The sequence below is a fragment of the Rhinoderma darwinii genome, chromosome 1 (genome assembly GCF_050947455.1).
Source record: "Rhinoderma darwinii isolate aRhiDar2 chromosome 1, aRhiDar2.hap1, whole genome shotgun sequence".
Taxonomy (NCBI): domain Eukaryota; kingdom Metazoa; phylum Chordata; class Amphibia; order Anura; family Rhinodermatidae; genus Rhinoderma; species Rhinoderma darwinii.
In genome coordinates this window covers 39,149,260-39,170,837 of record NC_134687.1, presented here as the reverse complement: position 1 = coordinate 39,170,837, position 21,578 = coordinate 39,149,260, and the positions used below count along the sequence as shown (strand labels likewise).

The window sequence follows — 21,578 nt, the reverse complement described above, 5'->3', positions numbered from 1 at the left end:
GCTATTACTCTAAACTCTTCTCTTCCGCAGAACGCAACTATTCGATTGGGGATTGGGAGTTACCGGTCATAATATTGGCTATGGAGGAGTTGAGACATCTACTGGAGGGTGCAGTTCATCCCATCTTAATAATTATGGACCACAAGAACCTTACCTATCTCCAAACGGCCCAATGACTGAATCCCCGTCAGGCCAGGTGGTCGCTGTTCTTTGTCCGGTTCCAGTTTGAGCTCCACTACCGTCCGGCCAACAAGAATATGAGGGCCGATTCCTTGTCCAGGTCGTTTGAGACAGAGGACACTATGGAGTCCCCATAGAATATCATTGATCCATCCCGCATCATCCCTGTCAACCCTCTGCAAGTTATAGACATTCCCCCGGGGAGGACTTTTGTGCGTCTGGCAGACAGAAGAAGAATCCTCCACTGGAGACACCGTTCCAAACTGACAGGTCACGCGGATGCCCGTAAGACCCGAGACCTGATTGCTCGTCAGTTCCGGTGGCCCATGCTGTCCAAAGACATCACGGACTGTCTCCTCCTGCACGGTGTGCGCAGCAAATAAAGTTGCCCACTCAAAACCGGCTGGCCTGCTCCAGCCGCTGCCTGTGCCCAATGCCGCCTGGCAACATATTGCTATGGACTTAGTCACGGACTTGCCTCCCTCTGCTGGATGTATTACGGTCTGGGTGGTGGTGGACCGATTCTCCAAGATGGCTCATTTTGTTCCACTGACCGGCCTACCTTCTGCTTCCCAACTGGCCAATCTCTTCATCCAACACATCTTCCGTCTGCACGGCTTGCCTCTGCATACTGTGTCGGATTGGAGTTCTGGAGAGCCCTCTGCGGACTCCTCGGTGTGAAGTTGGACTTTTCCTCAGCCGACCATCCCTAGTCCAATGGTCAAGTCGAGAGAGTAAGTCAGATTATGGAGAACTATCTACAACACTTTATCTCCAGGCAGCATGATGACTGGGGGCAGCTGCTTCCTTGGGCTGAGTTCTCCTACAACAACCACACTAGTGAGTCCACTGCCTCCAACACCCACGAATACCTCTCCCTGTTTCCACTATATCCCAGGTACCTGCAACTGACTCTACATTCAGGGACTTTCTACAAATCTGGCAGCAGATCTTCTATTCTGCTGCGGTCGAGCGCATGAAAAACAAGGCAGACACAAGAAAACGAGAGCCTCCCCATTTTCCTCCAGGCACTAAGGTCTGTCTGTCCTCTAAGAATATCCGGCTGAGGGTGCCATCGTACAAGTTTGCTCCCAGGTTCCTCGGACCCTTTGAGATTTTGCAACAAATCAACCCTGTCTCTTACAAGCTTCGGCTGCCTCCTACTCTCAAGATCCCCAACTCCTTCCATGTCTCCTATCTGAAACCTCCTTGATCTCCTTAACTTTTGAGGTTAAGGAGATCCTGGACACCAAGAGAGTGGGTGGAAGAACATTTTATTTGGTGGATTGGAGGGGGTTTGGTCCTGAAGGGAGGTCCTGGGAGCCAGAGGAGAACCTCAATGCTCCTGCCCTTCTGAAGAAGTTTCTCTCTCGCTCTGGCCCCAAGAGGAGGGGGCGTAAGAGGGGGATACTGTCATGGCCGCAGGCCGTCAGGCTCATTCACCTCCTGACGGCCGCAGCCATGGATCTGTGACCGCTGGCCCCTATTTCCTCCTCAGGAGACGCCAGTGCTCACTTCCGCTTCTCTCGGCCGAGTCCTCTTAAAGGGCCAGCGCGCTCGCCTGAGTTAAAGTACGAAATTAGCCCATGAGTACCCTGGACTATAAGAAGGGCTCTGCCCATTCCTGCATTGCCTGAGCTTTGTTGTCGTTACCCTAGTCTGCCTTTGCCCATTGTCTCCTAAGTGATTTCCAGTTCCCAGTGTTTCCCGTTCCTGCTACCTGTAACCTGTATCCCGTGCTATACTTGTCCAAGTGCCGTATTGAGTTGGAGTCGAGCCGCGCTGAGTACCACGCCTGTCCTGCTACACTACGCCTGGTACTGCCTGCTGCCTAGTCCCAGCCGAGCCTGTCTTGCTACTGTCTGAGCTACCACATGTACACCTATACGAACTATATACTGTGACCTGTGTCCTGTTGGCCAGCTGCCATACCGTCAAGGTGGTACGTCCCAGTGGGTCCACGTACCCAGCGTGACAGTTCTCCCTACAAATCGGTGCTATATTTTGCTATAAGACCACATTAATGATGATAGTGATAATGAGATTGTATTAGCAAAATAGAATAGGACTAGGCCATCCTTACCATAATTTCATAGAATTTAATTTCAAATAATAACAAAATATTAGGCCATTTACATATTTAGATAGGTGGTGTTTCCGTTCAGGTCTATGTGGTTTTCTTAGAGGAAGCTGGTGATTATGCTTAGCAACTATTGCTATGATGTTCCAGTAAGTCAAGATGTACGTCATAGAAAATCCACCTTCTATTGTCCTTCTAGTAAGACTTTGGAAAACTGAAATTATTTGCCTACTGCTCTGCACAACATGTAATGTACTCTGCTCACTATACGCATTCTTTCTTTACTGAATATATTTTTTTTAAGTTTCAGGCGTATTAAAATATGTGTCTGCATTTGTTGTCATCGCCATGTTTACGTTTGTGGCACTCACAGCTTACTTCCTGTGGAAACAAAAGAAAAAACTAAGTATGTATATATTAATGTGTATTTCTAGAAAATCTTAACAAAAATATGCATCTGTGCTTTACAATAACACTGCTAGATGCCCCGGGTTGCCAATTACATTGACTTGAATAACAACTCATATAGCTAGATACTTCCTCTGTGATGTCATCAACGAACCATACTTCCAAGTATTCCTTGTTGAATAAAGCTAGCTACTTCCTTCCTTTTGAGATTTCACCACTGAACAATACTTCCAAGTATTCCTTGTTGGATAAAGCTAGCTACTTCCTTCCTCTGTGATTTCACCAGTGTACAATAATTGCAAGTATTCCTGATGGATAAAATAAACATCTTGTCACTGATACCAGATCATGCATCAATAAAGTGTCCTACTAAACAATAAAGGGCATGGAAAAGGAGAGGAAGTTCTCTCATTGTGATCGATGACCAGGTAGATGCCAAAGATTACCTGGTCACTTGGAGTGACCAGGTGACAGAAAAATACAGTCTCATGACAGCCAACATGGCTGGCTGTCTGGTAGCTGATGAAAATAGAACTTGAGAAAATTGAATAACTTTGGAAATGTATTCATCTTTAACATATGCAGCTATTTTGACAGAAATTGTAATAAAAAATTCAAAGACAACATTTAAGAAAAAATATTTTCAATATTTTATATCTACTTTATATTTTCCATGTATTTATTCAAACATATAGAATACGTCCCTCTTACAAGTCCAGGAAATTGAAATCTGTCCTGATCATGTGATAGACACACAGGTCCACGGCTAGTTACAAGACACAGCTCTGATAACTGAACTGTAACGAGCCGTGCACCGGTGTCGTCATCACATGACAGGGACAGATTTTTATCCTCTGGAAGCATTCAATGAGGGTTCCCATTCAATGACTACATGCAGCAAGCTTGAAAATGTCAAGGAATTTATACCCAAAGTATATTAGAAAATAATTTTTATATTTTTACCATACAATGAATAAGAATTATTTGCTGAGACTCGAATATCCCTTTAAATATTAGGCTTGTTGAGAGGCCAATTCAAGCACCGTTCAATATACAGGAACACCTTCAAAGTCCATTAAAATCAATGAAAATTTATTAATTTTACAATTCGATGCTTCCATTTGCACAATAAAAAAAAGAAAGCTGCATGCTAATACCAATAGTAAATGAAGAATCTGTTAGCTTAATATAAAATCTCACTACTATGGTGTAAATATAGATGGAAATATTCCATATTAATACATGTTATTCATATTCTAAGCTAAGAAAATCCAACAGAAGAGGAAGCAAGAAGAAGTGGAGCTTAATCAAGTGCATCAAGAGGAGGCTGAAGCTGAAGAAGAAAGCAGTTCTACAAACTCGATCACATGGGTAATTATTATAGACTCCAATGTTATACTTTATAGTTTTTGTTTTGACTCTTTAATGACCAGTGTTTTAATCTTTGATGATCGGACACCTTTTAGCGACTTTTATTGTGATATATTTGACTGTTGTTTTTTTTATACCATTTTTATAGAATATAAGAGTTTGTTGAACATCCCATTCCAAAACAATGGGCCGTTAATATGGAGTTAGGCCTCATTTTTCAGCTATAACAGGCTGCGCTCTTTCTACAAGATTTTGGCGTGTGTCTGTGGGAATTTGTGCCCATTCAGCCAAAGGATCATTTGTGAAGTCAGACACTGATGTTGGACAAGAAGGTTTTACTCAAAATCAGCATTCCATGTCATTCTAAAATGGTTTAATGGGGTTGAGGTCAGGGCCATAAGCAGCCACTCAAGTTCCTCCACAAAAAAGCTTGTAAACACCAGGCCTTTATGGACCTCGACTTGTGCACATGGGCACTGTTATGCTGGAACAAGAAAAGGGACTTCGCCAAAGTGGAGCCACAAAGTTGGAAGCATACAATTGTGTAAAATGTCTTTGTATTCTGTAGCTTGACTAACCTTCACTAGGAAAAAGGGGCCAAACCTTATAAAACAGCCCCAGACCATTATCCTCTCGTCAACAAATTTTACAGTAGGCACTATGCATTCAGGTCGGTAGCGTTCTCCTGGCATCCGCCAAACCTAGCTTTGTCCATGGATTCTTGTGCTGATGTCACTTCCAGAGGCATTGTGGATCTTTGTAGTGTGTGATCCAACAGAGGTTATGAGACTTTTACGCACTACACACTTAAAGTGTAGCTAAAAGTTTGACAAACTTCTGACATGTCATAGTGACATGTCAGAAGTTTTGATTGGTGGGGGTCTGAGCACTGAGACCCCCACCAATCGCTAGAACAAAGCAGCTGAAGCGCTCTTGTGAGCGCTCAGCCGCTTCGTGTCTTTTCAGCTTTTTTCCGGAAAGTCAATGTATCGAAGTACGGGCTCATAGACTTTCTATTGAATCCGTACACCGATACATTTATTTCCGGAAAAAGCCGAACAGACACGAAGCGGCTGAGCACTCACACGAGCACTTCAGCTGCTTCATTGTAGCGATTGGTGGGGGTCTCGGTACTCGTTCCCCCACCAATCAAAACTTCTGACATGTCACTATGACATGTCAGAAGTTTGTAAAAGGTTTAGCTACACTTTAAGCGCCTGGCAGCCCCGCTCTGTGAGTTTACTTGGACTGGCACTTTGTGGCTGAGATTTTATTACTTCTAGATGCTTCTACTTCACAATAATAGCCCTTACAGATCACCGGGGCAGACCTAGCAGATCAGAAGTTTCATGACCTGCCTAGGTAGAGTCGTGTGTTAACCTTAGACCATACTATCCCCCCACCCCCATTTAGTAAAGACACATGACACCGAGGTTGGATGTGAAATGGCCACAGCAGCCGTTTATTAATTTCACAGTTTTATAAAAACAATTTAAATCCGAAACATTCGGATAACTAGTTAGGAATCCACCAGAGAATTCCTCCTAATAATTCACATGACCCAACATGGGTCAGAATCATAAATAACAATTAAACGTTAACATTAACCCGAGCAGAGGAAGTCCTTGAAGCCCCTTCAGATGTTCCTTTCAAGAACACACCGAATTAGCCATCTGCAAACCACCAATTACCTCCAGCCGTAAACCAGCTCGGAAGCACCGTTCACCTCTGCAGATGGCTCCAACCACTAGAAGTCCACTTCAAGGGGATAACACCCGATGAAGCCCTCAAGTGATATACCGACCACTAGAAGTCCACTTCAAAGGGATAACACCCGATGAAGCCTTCAAGTGATATACCTTCTACCAGAAGACCACTTCAAAGGGATAACACCCGATGAAGTCTTCAACCATGTACCTTTTTTGGGGGACGCATACCCCCGATGCGACCCCCCCACCATTTTGTACTGACTGGCCTCAAGGACTCCCCCCGCCAGCTGCCATGACAACAGAACCTACTCCGGAAAAAAGAAAAACAAGTTAAATAAGCACACAAAATAACACACAACACTCATAGACGGACGTACATAAGACCTAAGGAGTAACAAACCAAGGGTGGGAGGGTGGGAGCTTGCTTACTCTATGTTACTCCTCCCGCTGCTTCCGGCTCAATGCCGAGAAACAGCGGGAAGCGCAGTAACAGCCCCCCCCGTCCCCCTTAACTCCTCCCCGTCCCTCCTTCAGCTCCTTCCAACCCAACTTTCCCTCACCTCATTAACCCTTTCCCTACCAGGACGGTCATGCCGGCTTCCCTTAACCCTGCGGCTGCGTCCAGCCTCTACTTGACCTGCCTAGGTAGAGTCGTGTGTTAACCTTAGACCATACTATCCCCCCACCCCCATTTAGTAAAGACACATGACACCGAGGTTGGATGTGAAATGGCCACAGCAGCCGTTTATTAATTTCACAGTTTTATAAAAACAATTTAAATCCGAAACATTCGGATAACTAGTTAGGAATCCACCAGAGAATTCCTCCTAATAATTCACATGACCCAACATGGGTCAGAATCATAAATAACAATTAAACGTTAACATTAACCCGAGCAGAGGAAGTCCTTGAAGCCCCTTCAGATGTTCCTTTCAAGAACACACCGAATTAGCCATCTGCAAACCACCAATTACCTCCAGCCGTAAACCAGCTCGGAAGCACCGTTCACCTCTGCAGATGGCTCCAACCACTAGAAGTCCACTTCAAGGGGATAACACCCGATGAAGCCCTCAAGTGATATACCGACCACTAGAAGTCCACTTCAAAGGGATAACACCCGATGAAGCCTTCAAGTGATATACCTTCTACCAGAAGACCACTTCAAAGGGATAACACCCGATGAAGTCTTCAACCATGTACCTTTTTTGGGGGACGCATACCCCCGATGCGACCCCCCCACCATTTTGTACTGACTGGCCTCAAGGACTCCCCCCGCCACCGCGAAACAGGCCTTGACCACCTTAAGCCTGTGAGTTCCTCCACACCACCACCGCCCTTTCTATGCCTTCTGCTATCGCCAAGCTCCAAAGATCAATGCCAACCTCGGTCAGATGAACCCCGTCACTTCTCCAGAAATTCCCCACTCCTGACTCCAAATCCCTATGCCTCACGCAAATGCCCCCGTTCTTTGCCACAAAACGAGACACCGCCCGGTTAACTTTTATGCGAGCCTTATTGACTCTCTCCACCGATCTAGCTAACCGCCAATGCTTTCTTGGGACTATGTCCGACCACACTACCACCAACTTGGGATAAGATACCCACAAACACAACATATCATGTTTGATATCCCGCACCAACTCACGAAAAGGGCGGACTCCTAAATCATTCCCACCCACGTGCAACACTAGAACCTCCGGAACCCTATCAAGCCGCACATATGTCTGGAATTCCGCCAACACCCTGTTCCAAGACATACCTCTAAAACCCAGCCAATGCACAACCGCATCCTGTCGCGGAATGCGCAACTGGCGACCATCCGGGCGGACGTCCGCCCTCAAAGCCCCCCAGTGCACGTACGAATGACCCATCAACCACACCAGACAAGGAGGCGAATCTGAAACGGAAAACACAGTTAAGCACCACCATATAACATTTTCAAACATAAACAACAAAATTACAACATATGGGGGCGGACATAGGACTTAAACCTTTTAGACTCCCAACGACCAATACGCCTCACCCCCTCGTCATCCAACCCCCAGCGCCCCGCTTCCGTTGCTGCGCCAATCCGGAAGGAATGAGATGAATATGAGCCTGCCGCAACCCCCACTGCCGTCAAACATTTTTTAAAATACAGCTCCAAACTGAAACCTGGACAAAAACGACCCGTCCTCATGACGTAACAAAGGCAAATCTGGAGACCCCCTGTTTCTCGTAAAACCCCGCATGCACTCCACTGGACACTTGACCGACCCCGGGAGAGCGAACAAAACTATCAGTTTACCCTTCCCTACTTGGTCAGTTTTAGATCTACGCAACCATACCTCCAGCCGATCTGCAAAAAGGCTCACCTCCCCAGATCTCAGCCCCCCTGCCTGTTTAGTACTTGGCGACACCAACTCACCTATTCTAAATGCTCCGAAGAACGCTAACGAAAAAGCCAACCGGAACAGATCCATTTCATCTGAAGAACGACATACCGATGCTAATGAACCCCCCAACGAGCCAAGCAAAGCAAACGACACCGGCCTTCTACTATCCGCCTCCACCCTACCTCTGCGCAACCCCTTCAAAGCCTGCGATACCAGAAATTCCTTCGATACATCCCGCAAGCCCCGCAACTTAAGCCCAAACGCCACAGCAGATATGAACCGGTTCACCTTCGCTACTGAAAACCCCGCCTCCCAGGCATCCCCTAACCAATACAAAAGTGCCACCAACCTGTCTCTATCCGTATTGACGTCACCCAACTCTCTTACCCACTCCTCCCACTGCCTCCAACAAGCAGCATAAGCACTCCACGTCGTGCGCGCCAAAGACCTTTGTAACAGCTGCTCTACGGGACCGATACCAGATCCCAAAGATGCTCCGGACAAGCCAAACCGAGACGTTCCGCTCCCGGGGCCAATTGCCGAAACCGGTCCCACTGCGAGCGAGAAAGAGCATCAGCAATACAATTCCGTACACCCGGGACATGCACCGCCACCACCCACGCGTTCAACGACAAACACACCAACACTAAATGTCGCAACAATTGAACTACCGGAGGAGAAGACGCCGTGATGTTGTTAATGGCAAGCACCACCCCCATGTTGTCGCAGTAAAAACGGACCTTCTTATCCCTGAGCCTGTCCCCCCAAATGGTAGCCGCCACCACGATGGGAAACAGCTCGAGCAGGGCCAGATTCCGCGTGAGTCCACTGGACACCCAGCTAGCCGGCCATTGACCTGCGCACCACGGACCTCCCCCGTAAGCTCCAAAGCCACCCGCCCCAGCCGCATCCGTGAAAATATTCAAATCACTCGTATCCTGCGCTGGGGCCATCCATAGCGAGCGACCATTGTACTGGCCCAAGAAGTCATCCCAAACCTGAAGATCAGCTCGGTGCTCCTCCTTGAGCCGCACAAAATGATGCGGCGCACGCACTCCCGCCGTTGCCGCCGCCAACCTTCTACCAAACACCCTTCCCATCGGCATAATCCGGCAAGCGAAATTCAACTTCCCCAGCAGCGACTGAAGCTCCCTCAGCGACATTTTCTTCCTTCTACAAGCCCGTCGAACCTCCAGCCTCAAAGCACCCAACTTATCCGCCGGGAGACGACACTCCATTGCCACCGAGTCTATTTCGATTCCCAAAAAACAAATCGTCGCTACCGGGCCCTCCGTTTTTTCCGGCGCCAAAGGAATCCCAAAATCCCTCGCCACCTTCTGTAGAGCATGAAGCAGATTACCGCAAACCGGCGAACCCCCCGGGCCAACGCACAAAAAATCATCCAAGTAATGGATCAACGAGTCGACCCCGGATGCCCCCCTCGTTACCCACTCCACGAAGCTACTAAACGCCTCGAAGTATGCACAAGAAAGGGAACACCCCATCGGAAGGCACCGATCCACGTAAAAAGCCCCATTCCAAAAACAACCCAACAGCCGTTGGCTTTCTGGATGAACCGGCAACAACCTGAACGCCGCCTCGATGTCAGTTTTTGCTAGCAGCGCCCCAGGACCCGCAGCCCGCACTAACCCCACCGCCTTATCGAATGAGGTATAAACTACGGAACACAACTCGTGATCAATCCCGTCATTTACCGACGAACCTTTGGGATACGATAAATGTTGAATCAAACGAAACTTTCCGGGCTCGCGTTTAGGGACAATACCCAAAGGGGACACAACTAAATCTTTTACCGGCGACTCAACAAATGGCCCCGACATGCGACCCAACGAAACTTCTTTTAACAACTTTTCCGACACGACTTCCGCATGCAAGTAAGCCGATTTTAAATTCCTCCGCGTAACCGGAACCTCATAAGGAGGTGGAGGAATAACAAACCCAACACGAAACCCTTCATAAAGCAACTTAGCTGCCGCCCTATCCGGATACTCATTTAGATAAGGGGCCATCCTTTCCACCCTCACCGGCGACACCCCCTTGACCAGTCCCGTGCTGGTTCCCTGACCTCTTTTTTCGCAAGCATTTTGCCGCCCCGTGTGATGCACCATTACACTCGGAGCACACGTGCTTGAACTTGCACGTGGCCCCGAACTTGCACTGACCTTCATTAAATTGCCAGCAAAACCCCGCCTTTCCCCCGCCGCTTTGTCCACTCTGACTAGACTGGCCTCCCTGGCCACCGCTCCCGGGAAAGGGCTGCCTAACCGGAGCCGTAACCCGTAACCAGAGAGCAATATCCTTCTGGTCCCACCGAATCGCCGGCCGAACCGCCTTCCGCTGACGGAATTGCTCATCATATCGCAGCCACGCCTGACCCCCATACGCCCTATGAGCCTCCCCAATGGCATCAAAATAACAAAACAGCGCCGAACAATTTTCCGGCGCCTTTTCCCCTATCACACTAGCCAATATGGCGAACGCCTGCGACCAATTAATGAACGTCTGCGGGATCAGCCTATACCGCCGCCGTTCCTCCTCGTCCTTTTTACTCTCATCCCGCTTGCTCTTATCCAAATTAAATTTAGCCAGCGGCAAGAGAGAAAAAATTTCAACATATTCGTCTTTCCAGATCCGATCGCGCACCTCCTGCTTTAAATGCGCACCCAACGGACCCTCAAAACAAACATACACCTCCCCCCGAGCACGATCGTCCATACGCACTCGATCGCCGTCCTTCTGTGCCTCGGTCTGTACCGACACCGCGACCGCCTCTCTAACCGCCACCGCAGGACGCGCCTGTAACGATCCCACGTCCCTGGGGCCTTCCCAAACTATCGCAGGAGACACTTCCGTTACTACCGGCGCCGCGGCCCTATCCAGGCGCCCCACCAGCTCCCGTAAGCAACCCACTAAATCTGCCAAACCCGCTCCGTCGCGTCCGCCCGCGCCACTACCAGCCCCCGATGCAATGCTAGCAGCCCCCCCGCCGACACCCGACATAAAAATCGCTGGATAAGACAATGATGGAGTTATACACTCACCGGGCTGCACAGGCGCTGTGTTCCCGTCAGCCGGACCATCCTGACCTCGACGATACACGTCCAGTTCACCTTCCTCCAGTTCTTCTCTCGCCGACGACTGTCCCTCCCAACGACCTCTTCGGAACGGGGATGAGGACGCGCTGACCAATGGGCCGGCAACCTGCCGCCCGACCGCCGGGACCCAGACTTCCGACCGGACCTGTTGCCTCGACGTCGCTGCAGCTCTAGGCGTCCGTCTAGACGATCCTGACAAAGTCTGCCCCCTGGCCGGAACATCACCATGCGGGGCGGCCGTACCTTGTTCTCCACGTCTTCCATCTGATGGGGGAGGGGTGACAGGGAGCCCAGCCTGCGACTCCCTGCTTACCGCCGGACCCCGTCGCGGCCTGGGATTCCTGCCAGGACGCAGGGCCTGGGAAGGGGCGGTCCTCCCAGCTGCCTGGCCTGCAGCGTCCGGGATCGGGCTCCCTCTGCGACGCCGTGTCCGCGGGACTACCTCCGGACTGAGGCGCTCTGGAGGTCGGGACCGCCGAGAGGGACGGGTCGACCCAGCCTGCATCGCCGTCACCCCTGGCACCGCTCTCTGCCTGCCCAGCGCAGGAGCGGTTGTTGCCGACTCCCCCCCCGCCGCCATAGCCATGCTCGTAAGGGGGCCGGGGGAGGGGAGCCTGTCCCTTTCAACAGACCCCGAACGCCGTGCCCGACGTGGCGAAACGGCGTCCGGGATCCTCGTTATTGCAACCACGGTCTCCTCTAGCCATCCGGGACCGTGGTGCACAGCAGCGGCCCGCAGCCGCTCTAACATAATGGCTTCTGCCATTTCTAAAAACCGGGCAACGGGGAGCTTGCTTACTCTATGTTACTCCTCCCGCTGCTTCCGGCTCAATGCCGAGAAACAGCGGGAAGCGCAGTAACAGCCCCCCCCGTCCCCCTTAACTCCTCCCCGTCCCTCCTTCAGCTCCTTCCAACCCAACTTTCCCTCACCTCATTAACCCTTTCCCTACCAGGACGGTCATGCCGGCTTCCCTTAACCCTGCGGCTGCGTCCAGCCTCTACTTGACCAGACTTGTGGCAAAGGTGCGATTCTATGACAATACAACGTTTAAAGTCACTGAGCTCTTCAGTACGACCCATAATACTAGCAAATGTCTATGGAAATTACATGGGTATGTGCTTGATTTTATACAGCTGTTTGCATTGGCTGGGGCTGAATAATCTGAACTAAATAATTAGGAGGTTTATCCACATACTTTTGGCCATGTAGTATAAAGTCCATTTATAAATCCATTCAGTAGTACAATAGAACTGTCATTAAATCTCCCACCCTCTGCTGACCCTTTCCCGGTCTACACAGTAAAGTTGACAAATGAGCTGCAGAAAACAGGAAAATGTCAGCCTATTGTGTGTGCAATAGAGGCCACTGTGAAAACTTGTATATTATAACATTTTTATATATGGATAGTCACATTAAAAAATATGTTTGCAATAAAAACCTAATTTAAATTATATAGAATGTTCTGACAAATCAGTTTCTTTAATTCATGTGATCCTCCATTTGTGGCAATAGTATTTTTGCTACTTTAACCCCTTAGTGACCAGCCCATTTTAGGCCCTAATGACCAAGCTATTTTATTAATTTTTCTATAGTTGCATTCAAAGAGCTATAACTTTTTTATTTTTTCGTCTACATGGCTGTATGAGGACTTTTTCTGCGTGATTAGTTGTACTTTTTAATAGCACCATTTTAGGGTACATATAATTTTTTTATTAACTTTTATTAACTTTTTTGGGGGGGATTATAAAAAAAACCTGAAATTCCACCATTGTTCTATGCGTTTTTAAATTGACGCCGTTCACTGTGCGGCGTAAATAACATCTTACCTTTATTCTATGGGTCAGTACGATTACGGCGATACCACATATGTTGAGTTTTTTTATGTTTTACGACTTTTGCACAATAAAAACACTTTTGAACTAAAATTATTTGTTTTTGCATCGTCGCTTTCCAAGAGCCGTAACTTTTTTATTTTTTCATCAATGTAGTGATTTTTTGGGCTTGTTTTCTGCGGGACGAGACGTAGTTTTGATTGGTCCTGTTTTAGGGTGCATGGGACTTATTGATTCATTTTTATTATGACTATTGAGGGGCAATGGAAAAAAATTGCAATTTCGCCATTGTTTTTTGCATTTTATTTTTTTACGGTTTTCACCTTGCGGTTTAAATTACAGATTAACTTTATTGAGTCATTACGGTCGCGGCGATACCATATATGTGTACTTTTATTTATTTTTTACACTTTTACTAAATGAAACCACTTTTTATGGGAAAAAATTGATTTTTTTACTGTAATTTTTATTAATAATCTATTTCACATTTATTCATTATTTTATTAGTCCCACTAGGGGACTTTACTGTTCGATCTTCAGATACTTCGTATACCAGAGCATTATTGCCTGTCAGTGTAAATCTGACAGGCAATCTGTTAGGACGTGCCTCCGGCGCATCCTAACAGGCATATGTCCAGGGCAGACCTGGGGGCTTTTATCAAGCCCCCGGCTGCCATGACACCCCATCGGAGACCCGCGATTGCATTTGCGGGCCGCCGATGGGTGACAGAGGGAGCTCACTCCCTCTGTAAACAAGTTAAATGCCGCGGTCGCTATCAACGGCGACATTTAACAGGTTAAATGGCCGCGATCGAAGTAAACTTCGATCGCGGGCGTTGGAGCAGGAGCTCAGCTGTCATCAGACAGCTGAGCCCCGGCTCCAGCCTGCACGGGAGACCCGTGCAGGACTTAGACTAGGCTAACGTGAAAAGGCGTCAGCCTAGCCTAAGGCCCCTTAGTGACGAACGTGAAAAGGCGTATTGGTGGTCACTAAGGGGTTAAGCAGTCGCTTTCTTTTCTATACTCACAAGTATTTATTTGGACTGCAGAATGTTATCCTGAGAGACATTAAATCTAAAGTCTATCACGTTTTTACAATCCATTGTTCCATGTTATCCATCATTTTAGGCTCAAGAGAGGCAAATGAAAGTGTTCTGCGTGTAGCAGTGTTCGTCTGGGGTTCCTGGGGCCCCACCAGGGGAAATTATTCTAAGGGCCCTGCATCTATACAGAACATGTCTATGCCCACTTATTATTCAACACATAAGACATATCATCAATAAGATCTAAAATATTATTTGTGAATCATCCCATAAGAAATAGATCCCATAGGGAAGGGATTGTCTCTAAACTCATCTCTAAATGGGGTTGTCTTCTGCTAGACCTTTTTGAACTGACCTTTAATCAGTCTGGGTCCTCTAGAGGATCCTCTGGTAGTCTGGTGGACCAAACCGGCCTTTATAGTAAATTGAGTAAGTAAACATGGCTAAAAGGCAATACTGAGCAGAAATTTGTAAATCAATGTTGGGAGGGGTAGTGTGACTATAAAATGCGATAAATCGTTATGAAATACTCCAAAAACAGAGGGAAAAGACAGATGCTAGTAGAGTGGCACATCCAAAAAATACTTTATTTAAATACACATACAGAGATACAAACAATGAGCACAATCTACAGGGTGGGCCATTTATATGGATACACCTAAATAAAATGGGAATGGTTGGTGAAATTAACTTCCTGTTTGTGGCACATTAGTATATGGGAGGGGGGAAACTTTTCAAGCTGGGTGTTGACCATGGCGGCCATTTTGAAGTCTGACATTTTGTATCCAACTTTAGTTTTTTCAATGGGAAGAGGGTCATGTGAAACATCAAACTTATCGAGAATTTCACAAGAAAAACAATGGTGTGCTTGGTTTTAACTCCTTAACGCCGAAGGACGGATATATCCGTCCTCAGCAGCTGCTAGTTCGCGCAGGAGGACGGATATATCCGTCCTGTGATCGCGCGGGTACTGAGACTGTACCCACGCGATCAGCGGCAGGAGCACGGCTGTTATACACAGCCTGGCTCCTGCTGCAACTGCCGGAATCGAAGCGCGCGCCGATTCCGGCAGTTTAACCCATTAAATGCCGCTGTCAATAGTGACAGCGGCATTTAATGTGTTTGACAGAGGTGGGAGCTCCCTCTGTCACCCGATCGGCGCCCCCGCAAACAAATCGCGGGTCGCCGTCGGGTTTCCATGGCAGCCGGGGGTCTAACAAAGACCCCCAGGTCTGTCTTCAGCATCTGCCTGTTAGGCGATGCCAGAGGCATGACCTAATAGGTTGCCTCTCAGTTTTACACTGACAGGCAATAATGCTTTGGTATACTAAGTATACCAAAGCATTATATATGCGATCGGCACATCGCATAGTGAAGTCCCCTAGTGGGACTAAAAAAAAAAATGTAAAACAGTTAAATAAAGTTTGTGAAAAAAAAAAAAAAAAATTACAGTCAAAGTCAAATAAAACTACTTTTTTGGCCCAAAAAGTGGTTTTATTTAGTAAAACGGTCGAAACAAATCACACATACAGATATATGGTATCCCCGCGATCATAAGAACTTGACCAATAAAATTAACATATTAATTAAACTGCCGGATGAACGGCGTCCAAAAAAACCGCAAAAAACAACGGCAAAATTCTCTCTTTTCTCCCATTCCCCCCATAAAAAATAAAATAAAAGTTAATCTATAAGTCCCATGTACCCCAAAATTGTACCAATGAAAACTACACATTGTCCCGCAAAAATCAAGCCCACATACGGCCATATAGACGGAAAAATAAAAAAATGACGGCTCTTGAAATGCGGCGATGCAAAAACAAGTAATTTTTTTCTAAAAGGGTTTTTATTGTGCAAACGTAGAAAAAACATATAAAACCTTTACATATTTGGTATCCCCGTAATCGTGCCGACCCATAGAATAAAGTTAACATGTTATTTACGCTGCATAGTAAACGGCGTAAATTTATAACGTGAAAATTAATGCTGGAATAGCTGCTTATTTTCAATTCTCTCCTAAAATAAAGTTAATAAAAGTTAATCAATATGTTATAAGCATCTAAAAATGGTACAATTACAAAATACAACTCGTCCCGCAAAAAACAAGCCCTTATACGGCGATGTCGACGGAATAAAAAAAGAGTTACGACTCTTGGAATGCGACAGTGAAAAAACAAAAAATAATCCTTGGTCATTAACGTGCAAAATGGCCCGGTCATTAAGGGGTTAACGTTACTTTATTCTTTCATGAGTTATTTACGAGCTTCTCTTTGTTTACAGCCATTGACATGTCGCAGAGGTTAACACATGAGGAGCAGATAGAAATTGTGTTGATGTCTGGTGAACGCAGTACCCGGGTCATTGCAGCAGATTTCAATGCAAGACACCCTACGAGACCACCCATCTCCCATGCTACAGTTTGCAAACTGCTTGCCAAGTTTCGTGAAACTGGTTCAGTGTTGGATTTGCCCAAATGTGGACGCATGAAAACTGTCACTAATGAAGAAACATCAGTGGCTGTCCTAGCTTCATTCAGCAAGAGCCCACAGCGTAGCACTCGCCGCATGTCACTGGAGAGTGGCATCAGTCGAACATCCCTTCGGCGGATATTAGCTACTCACAAATGGCACCCTTACAAACTCCAGCTGCTGCAGCATCTCAACGAGGATGTCCCAGATCGGCGCACTGAATTTGCAGAATGGGCAAAACAAAGATTGGAACAGAACTCTCAGTTTACACAGAACATTTTGTTCAGTGATGAGGCAAACTTTTATGTGAATGGTGAAGTTAACAAACAAAACCACCGCTATTGGTCTGACACTAACCCACATTGCTTAGATCCCTCCAAGACTGTTGGAACACAAAAATTGATGGTATGGTGTGGTATATGGGGTACAAAGATAGTGGGGCCATTCATCATCAATGGAAACCTCAAGGCCACAGGATATCTGAAATTGCTACATGATGATGTGTTTCCCTCTTTATGCACTGAAGCTGGCACGTTCCATGAGTTTCTCCAGCAAGATGGTGCACCACCACATTATGGGTGTCAGGTCCGAGCATGATGAACAGTTTCCTGGAAAGTGGATTGGTCGTCGTGGGCCAGTTGAATGGCCCCCTAGGTCTCCCGATCTGACCCCCTTAGACTTTTATCTTTGGGGTCATCTGAAGGCAATTGTCTATGCTGTGAAGATACGAGATGTGCAGCAACTGAAACTACGGATACTGGAAGCCTGTGCTAGCATTTCTTCTGCGGTGTTGCTATCAGTGTGTGAAGAGTGGGAGAAGAGGGTTGCATTGACAATCCAACACAATGGGCAGCACTTTGAACACATTTTATAAGTGATCAGAAACTTGTAAATAACTCATGAAAGAATAAAGTAACGTTAAAACTAAACACACCATTGTTTTTCTTGTGAAATTCTCGATAAGTTTGATGTGTCACATGACCCTCTTCCCATTGAAAAAACTAAAGTAGGATACAAAATGGCCTACTTCAAAATGGCCGCCATGGTCAACACCCAGTTTGAAAAGTTTCCCCCCTCCCATATACTAATGTGCCACAAACAGGAAGTTAATATCACCAACCATTCCCATTTTATTTAGGTGTATCCATATAAATGGCTCACCCTGTACTCTAAGGGAAAACCTTAAAAGCAATTAAAACCAAAGAAAGAAAGCACATGTTCCCAGCACCAATATGGGCCAAGGGAACCTCCACTCTGCCCTGAGAATATGACAGGATAATGTCGCTAAAGAGGGACACCCGGAATCAAAAAAGTCTACACTCCAAGTTTTCTTATGATATGAAACAATCATCATATATCTACCATGTTTTATTATCCTACTTATATATTTTTATTTCATCCAAGTTGATCCTAAGCTTGATACATGTTTTTCCTTTACATTTCAGGCAGAGTCAACGCTTTATGAGTCTTTTGATTATTTTGCAATGAAGAATCCAATTAAGAAAGCTGCCGCCTCTTCAACAGACAACTTGGTCAAGCCCCAAACAATGGAGGAGTCTCCTCTCACTGCTTTGTGATACTTTACCATGTTTGCACACTCATTGCGGTGAACTGATAATTGGCAGAATATTATAATGAAGTGTCAAGCAGTGGCTTGGGGCTGTAAAGACATATACCACTCAGCGATACAATTAAAGGGAAGGTGTCATGAATTATATATATATATATATATATATATATATATATATATATATATATATATATATATATATAGAGATCCAAAAAATAGGCAGCACACCGTAGAATTTAGTGAAAAAGAGGGTACTTTATTGACCCTTTAGCACTTAGGGTCAATAAAGTACCCTCTTTTTCACTAAATTCTACGGTGTGCTGCCTATTTTTTGGATCTCTGTTGATATTGAGAGCTTGGTCTGCTCCCTGGGGCCTGCACCCACATCCTTCAACCGGTGCTGCTGGATCTTTTTTGTTTTTATATATATATATATATATATATATATATATATATATATATATATATATATATATATATATATGTTATTGCTTTTAGTATGTTATTAAAATACATTTTATTTATTTGTGTTTTTGTGTTTTACTTTTTTCTTTTTTCTTTCTTTTACTTCTCTATGGGGCTGCCATTTTTTTTTCATCTCTGTATGTGTCGATTAATGACACATACAGAGGTGGAATACGGCACATACATCCCCATAGTGAATGCGAACGGGAGCCGTTCCATTCACTATGCTGTACGCCGTCTGTGTGTGAATGGCGCATGCCAACCAGAAGCTTACATTGTGCCTTCAGTGAGATATTCTGTACATTTCAATAATAATGGGGACACACAATACTTTGACCAGATACGTGTGGAAACTGACAGCAGACGGCCACTATGCAAGAACCGTATACGGCCCCTTGCTCTTGAATAGCTCATCATAGAGTTCCCCCTTCAGTCCTTCTAACAATCCACAAGAAATTGTGAGCCACTGCTAAGGATCTGCCAGGCACAGCTTCTGTATCCACGCCCATAGGTAATCAGTCTGCACCTGCTTCTATGTCTGTGAGACTGACTCCATCTACCACCACTCAGGATGGCAGGCTTAGGAGTGGGAGAGCCTATCACAGCCTGGCCAGATGGAGCTAGCTCCCGCCCTCTGTCTATTTATACCTGCCTTTCCTGTTCCTCCTTGTTTGTGATTCTTCTCTGTTGGTTTCCTGGCCCTGCTGCAGCTTCTTGAACTACTTGTCCCTGCTTCGTATTGACCCTGGCTTACTGACTACTCTTCTGCTCTGCCTTTGGTACCTCGTACACTCCTGGTTTGACTCGGCTTGTTCACTACTCTCCTGCTCTACGTTTGGCACCTCGTACTCTCCTGGTTTGACTCGGCTCGTTTACTACTCTTGTTGCTCACGGTGTTGCCGTGGGCAACTGCCCCGTTTCCCTTTGTTCTGTGTTTCCTTGTCTGGTTGTCTGTCATGCACTTATTGAGTGTAGGGACCGTCGCCCAGTTGTACCCCGTCGCCTAGGGCGGGTCGTTGCAAGTAGGCAGGGACTGAGTGGCGGGTAGATTAGGGCTCACTTGTCTGTTTCCCTATCCCTGTCATTACAGCCATGTAATTTGTTGAATTCGCAAGGACGATTTCTCATATGGACAATTTCTCAGTATATGCATTAAAGTGTAGCTAAAAGTTCGACAAACTTCTGACATGTCATAGAGACATGTCAGAAGTTTGGATTGGTGGGGGTCCGAGCACGGAGACCCCCACCAATCGCTAGAAAGAAGCAGCTGAAGTGCTCGTGTTAGTTCTCAGCTGCTTAGTTTCTGTTCGGCTTTTTCCGGAAAGCCGATGTATTGGTGTACGGGCTCATAGACTTTGTATTGAGTCCATACACCGATACATTTATTTCCGTAAATAGCCGAACAGATACGAAGCAGATGAGCGCTAACATTAACACTTCAGCTGCTTCGTTCTAGAGATTGGTGGGGGTCTCAGTTCTCGGACCCCCACCAATCCAAACTTCTGACATGTCACTATGACATGTCAGAAGTTTGTCGAACGTTTAGCTACACTTTAAAACACAAAATACTTAAATTAATTAAAGGGGTTTTCGAGTGAGAAAAAATGTATGGCCTATCATCATAAAGAGCCATCAATATCTGATCGGTGGGGGTATGACAGTCGGCACCCCTTCTGATCAGCTGTTTTGGAGGGGCCACGGCACTCCTGCGAGTGCTGCTTCCCCTTAATTCCTGCCTCTGCTCCATACTGTGAAACGCCAATACACTTGTAGCAGTATTACAGCTTACAGTCTTCTCCTTTATAGTTTTCTGGCGTAGAACTGTCGCAAATGTCCCATTAGTTGCAAAAGTTGTGGCTTTTGGGACATTTTCACACGTTCCAAAAAAGTATATAAAAATGTTCAATATAAGAGATTTAATAAAATTGTTACGTAGTCTCAGAATCCTGCAGTGTACAAGGGCATCAGATTTACCCTCATCATACAGGCCTAGCTGTTCAGCAAATGAAAGAAAACGTTTTCTATAGAATAATTTATGTTCGTCGTACCCTGCGCATCAATGTCAAATGCCAGAAGGAGACTTTGGACATGACTAGGAAATGAGCCAACTAAAGAGACCTATCTACTTTCGGTCTGTTGGACTTCAACTGTACAGAACGGGACTATGGTTAACTATGTCACTTGCGAATTAACTACCTTTTTCTTTGGGGCTGTCTATCAGTGTGATTGGTTCAACTTTCTAAATACTTTGTATTAAAAATTATTTAAACTTTTTGAGATACAGCTGCTTTGCTGAAAACCTGTATCTGTCAGGTCAGCGGCACTAACCGGTTCAGTGACAGTGGGTCAAAAACGATTTTAGGGTATGTGCACACGTAGTGACCAAAAACGTCTGACAATACGGAGCTGTTTTCAAGGGAAAACAGCCCCTGATTTTCAGAAGTTTTTTGAGCAACTCACGTTTTTCGCTGCGTTATTCGCTGCGTTTTTTACGTCCGTTTTTGGAGCTGTTTTCATTGGAGTCTATGAGAAAACGTCTCCAAAAACGTCCAAAGAAGTGTCCTGCACTTCTTTTGACGAGGCTGTATTTTTACGCGTCGTCATTTGACAGCTGTCAAACGACGACGCGTAAATTACAGGTCGTCTGCACAGTAAGTCGGCAAACCCTTTCAAATGAATGGGCAGATGTTTGCCGACGTATTGTAGCCCTATTTTCAGACGTAAAACGAGGCATAATACGCCTCGTTTACGTCTGAAAATAGGTCGTGTGAACCCAGCCTTAAAGGTATATATATCCAAACTTGAAGCCCCAGACATCGCTGTTCAAATGTGGACAGCGATGTCAGGGAATTCCACAGAGTCCCGGAGCAGAGCCGACACCAGCGCTCTGCTCGGGACTCCGGCTCTGGGGAAGCCCCAGACATCGCTGTTCATATGTGGACAGCGATGTCAGGGAATTC

At 46.2% G+C, this 21,578-nt stretch overlaps 1 protein-coding gene across 4 annotated transcripts in view; it reads left to right on the top strand.

Annotated features, from left to right (window-relative positions):
* Positions 1 to 18,287, top strand: part of TMIGD2 (transmembrane and immunoglobulin domain containing 2) — a 136,703-nt gene extending 118,416 nt beyond the window's left edge. For all 4 annotated transcript variants that reach the window (XM_075849032.1, XM_075849018.1, XM_075849026.1 and 1 more), the window contains 3 exons: positions 2,565 to 2,666; positions 3,930 to 4,039; positions 18,029 to 18,287. In XM_075849032.1, the coding sequence (XP_075705147.1) occupies positions 2,565 to 2,666; positions 3,930 to 4,039; positions 18,029 to 18,160 (344 nt within the window). In that variant the 3' untranslated portion in view covers positions 18,161 to 18,287. The remainder of the gene's footprint in view (positions 1 to 2,564; positions 2,667 to 3,929; positions 4,040 to 18,028) is intronic.
* The last annotated feature ends 3,291 nt before the right edge of the window (positions 18,288 to 21,578 follow it).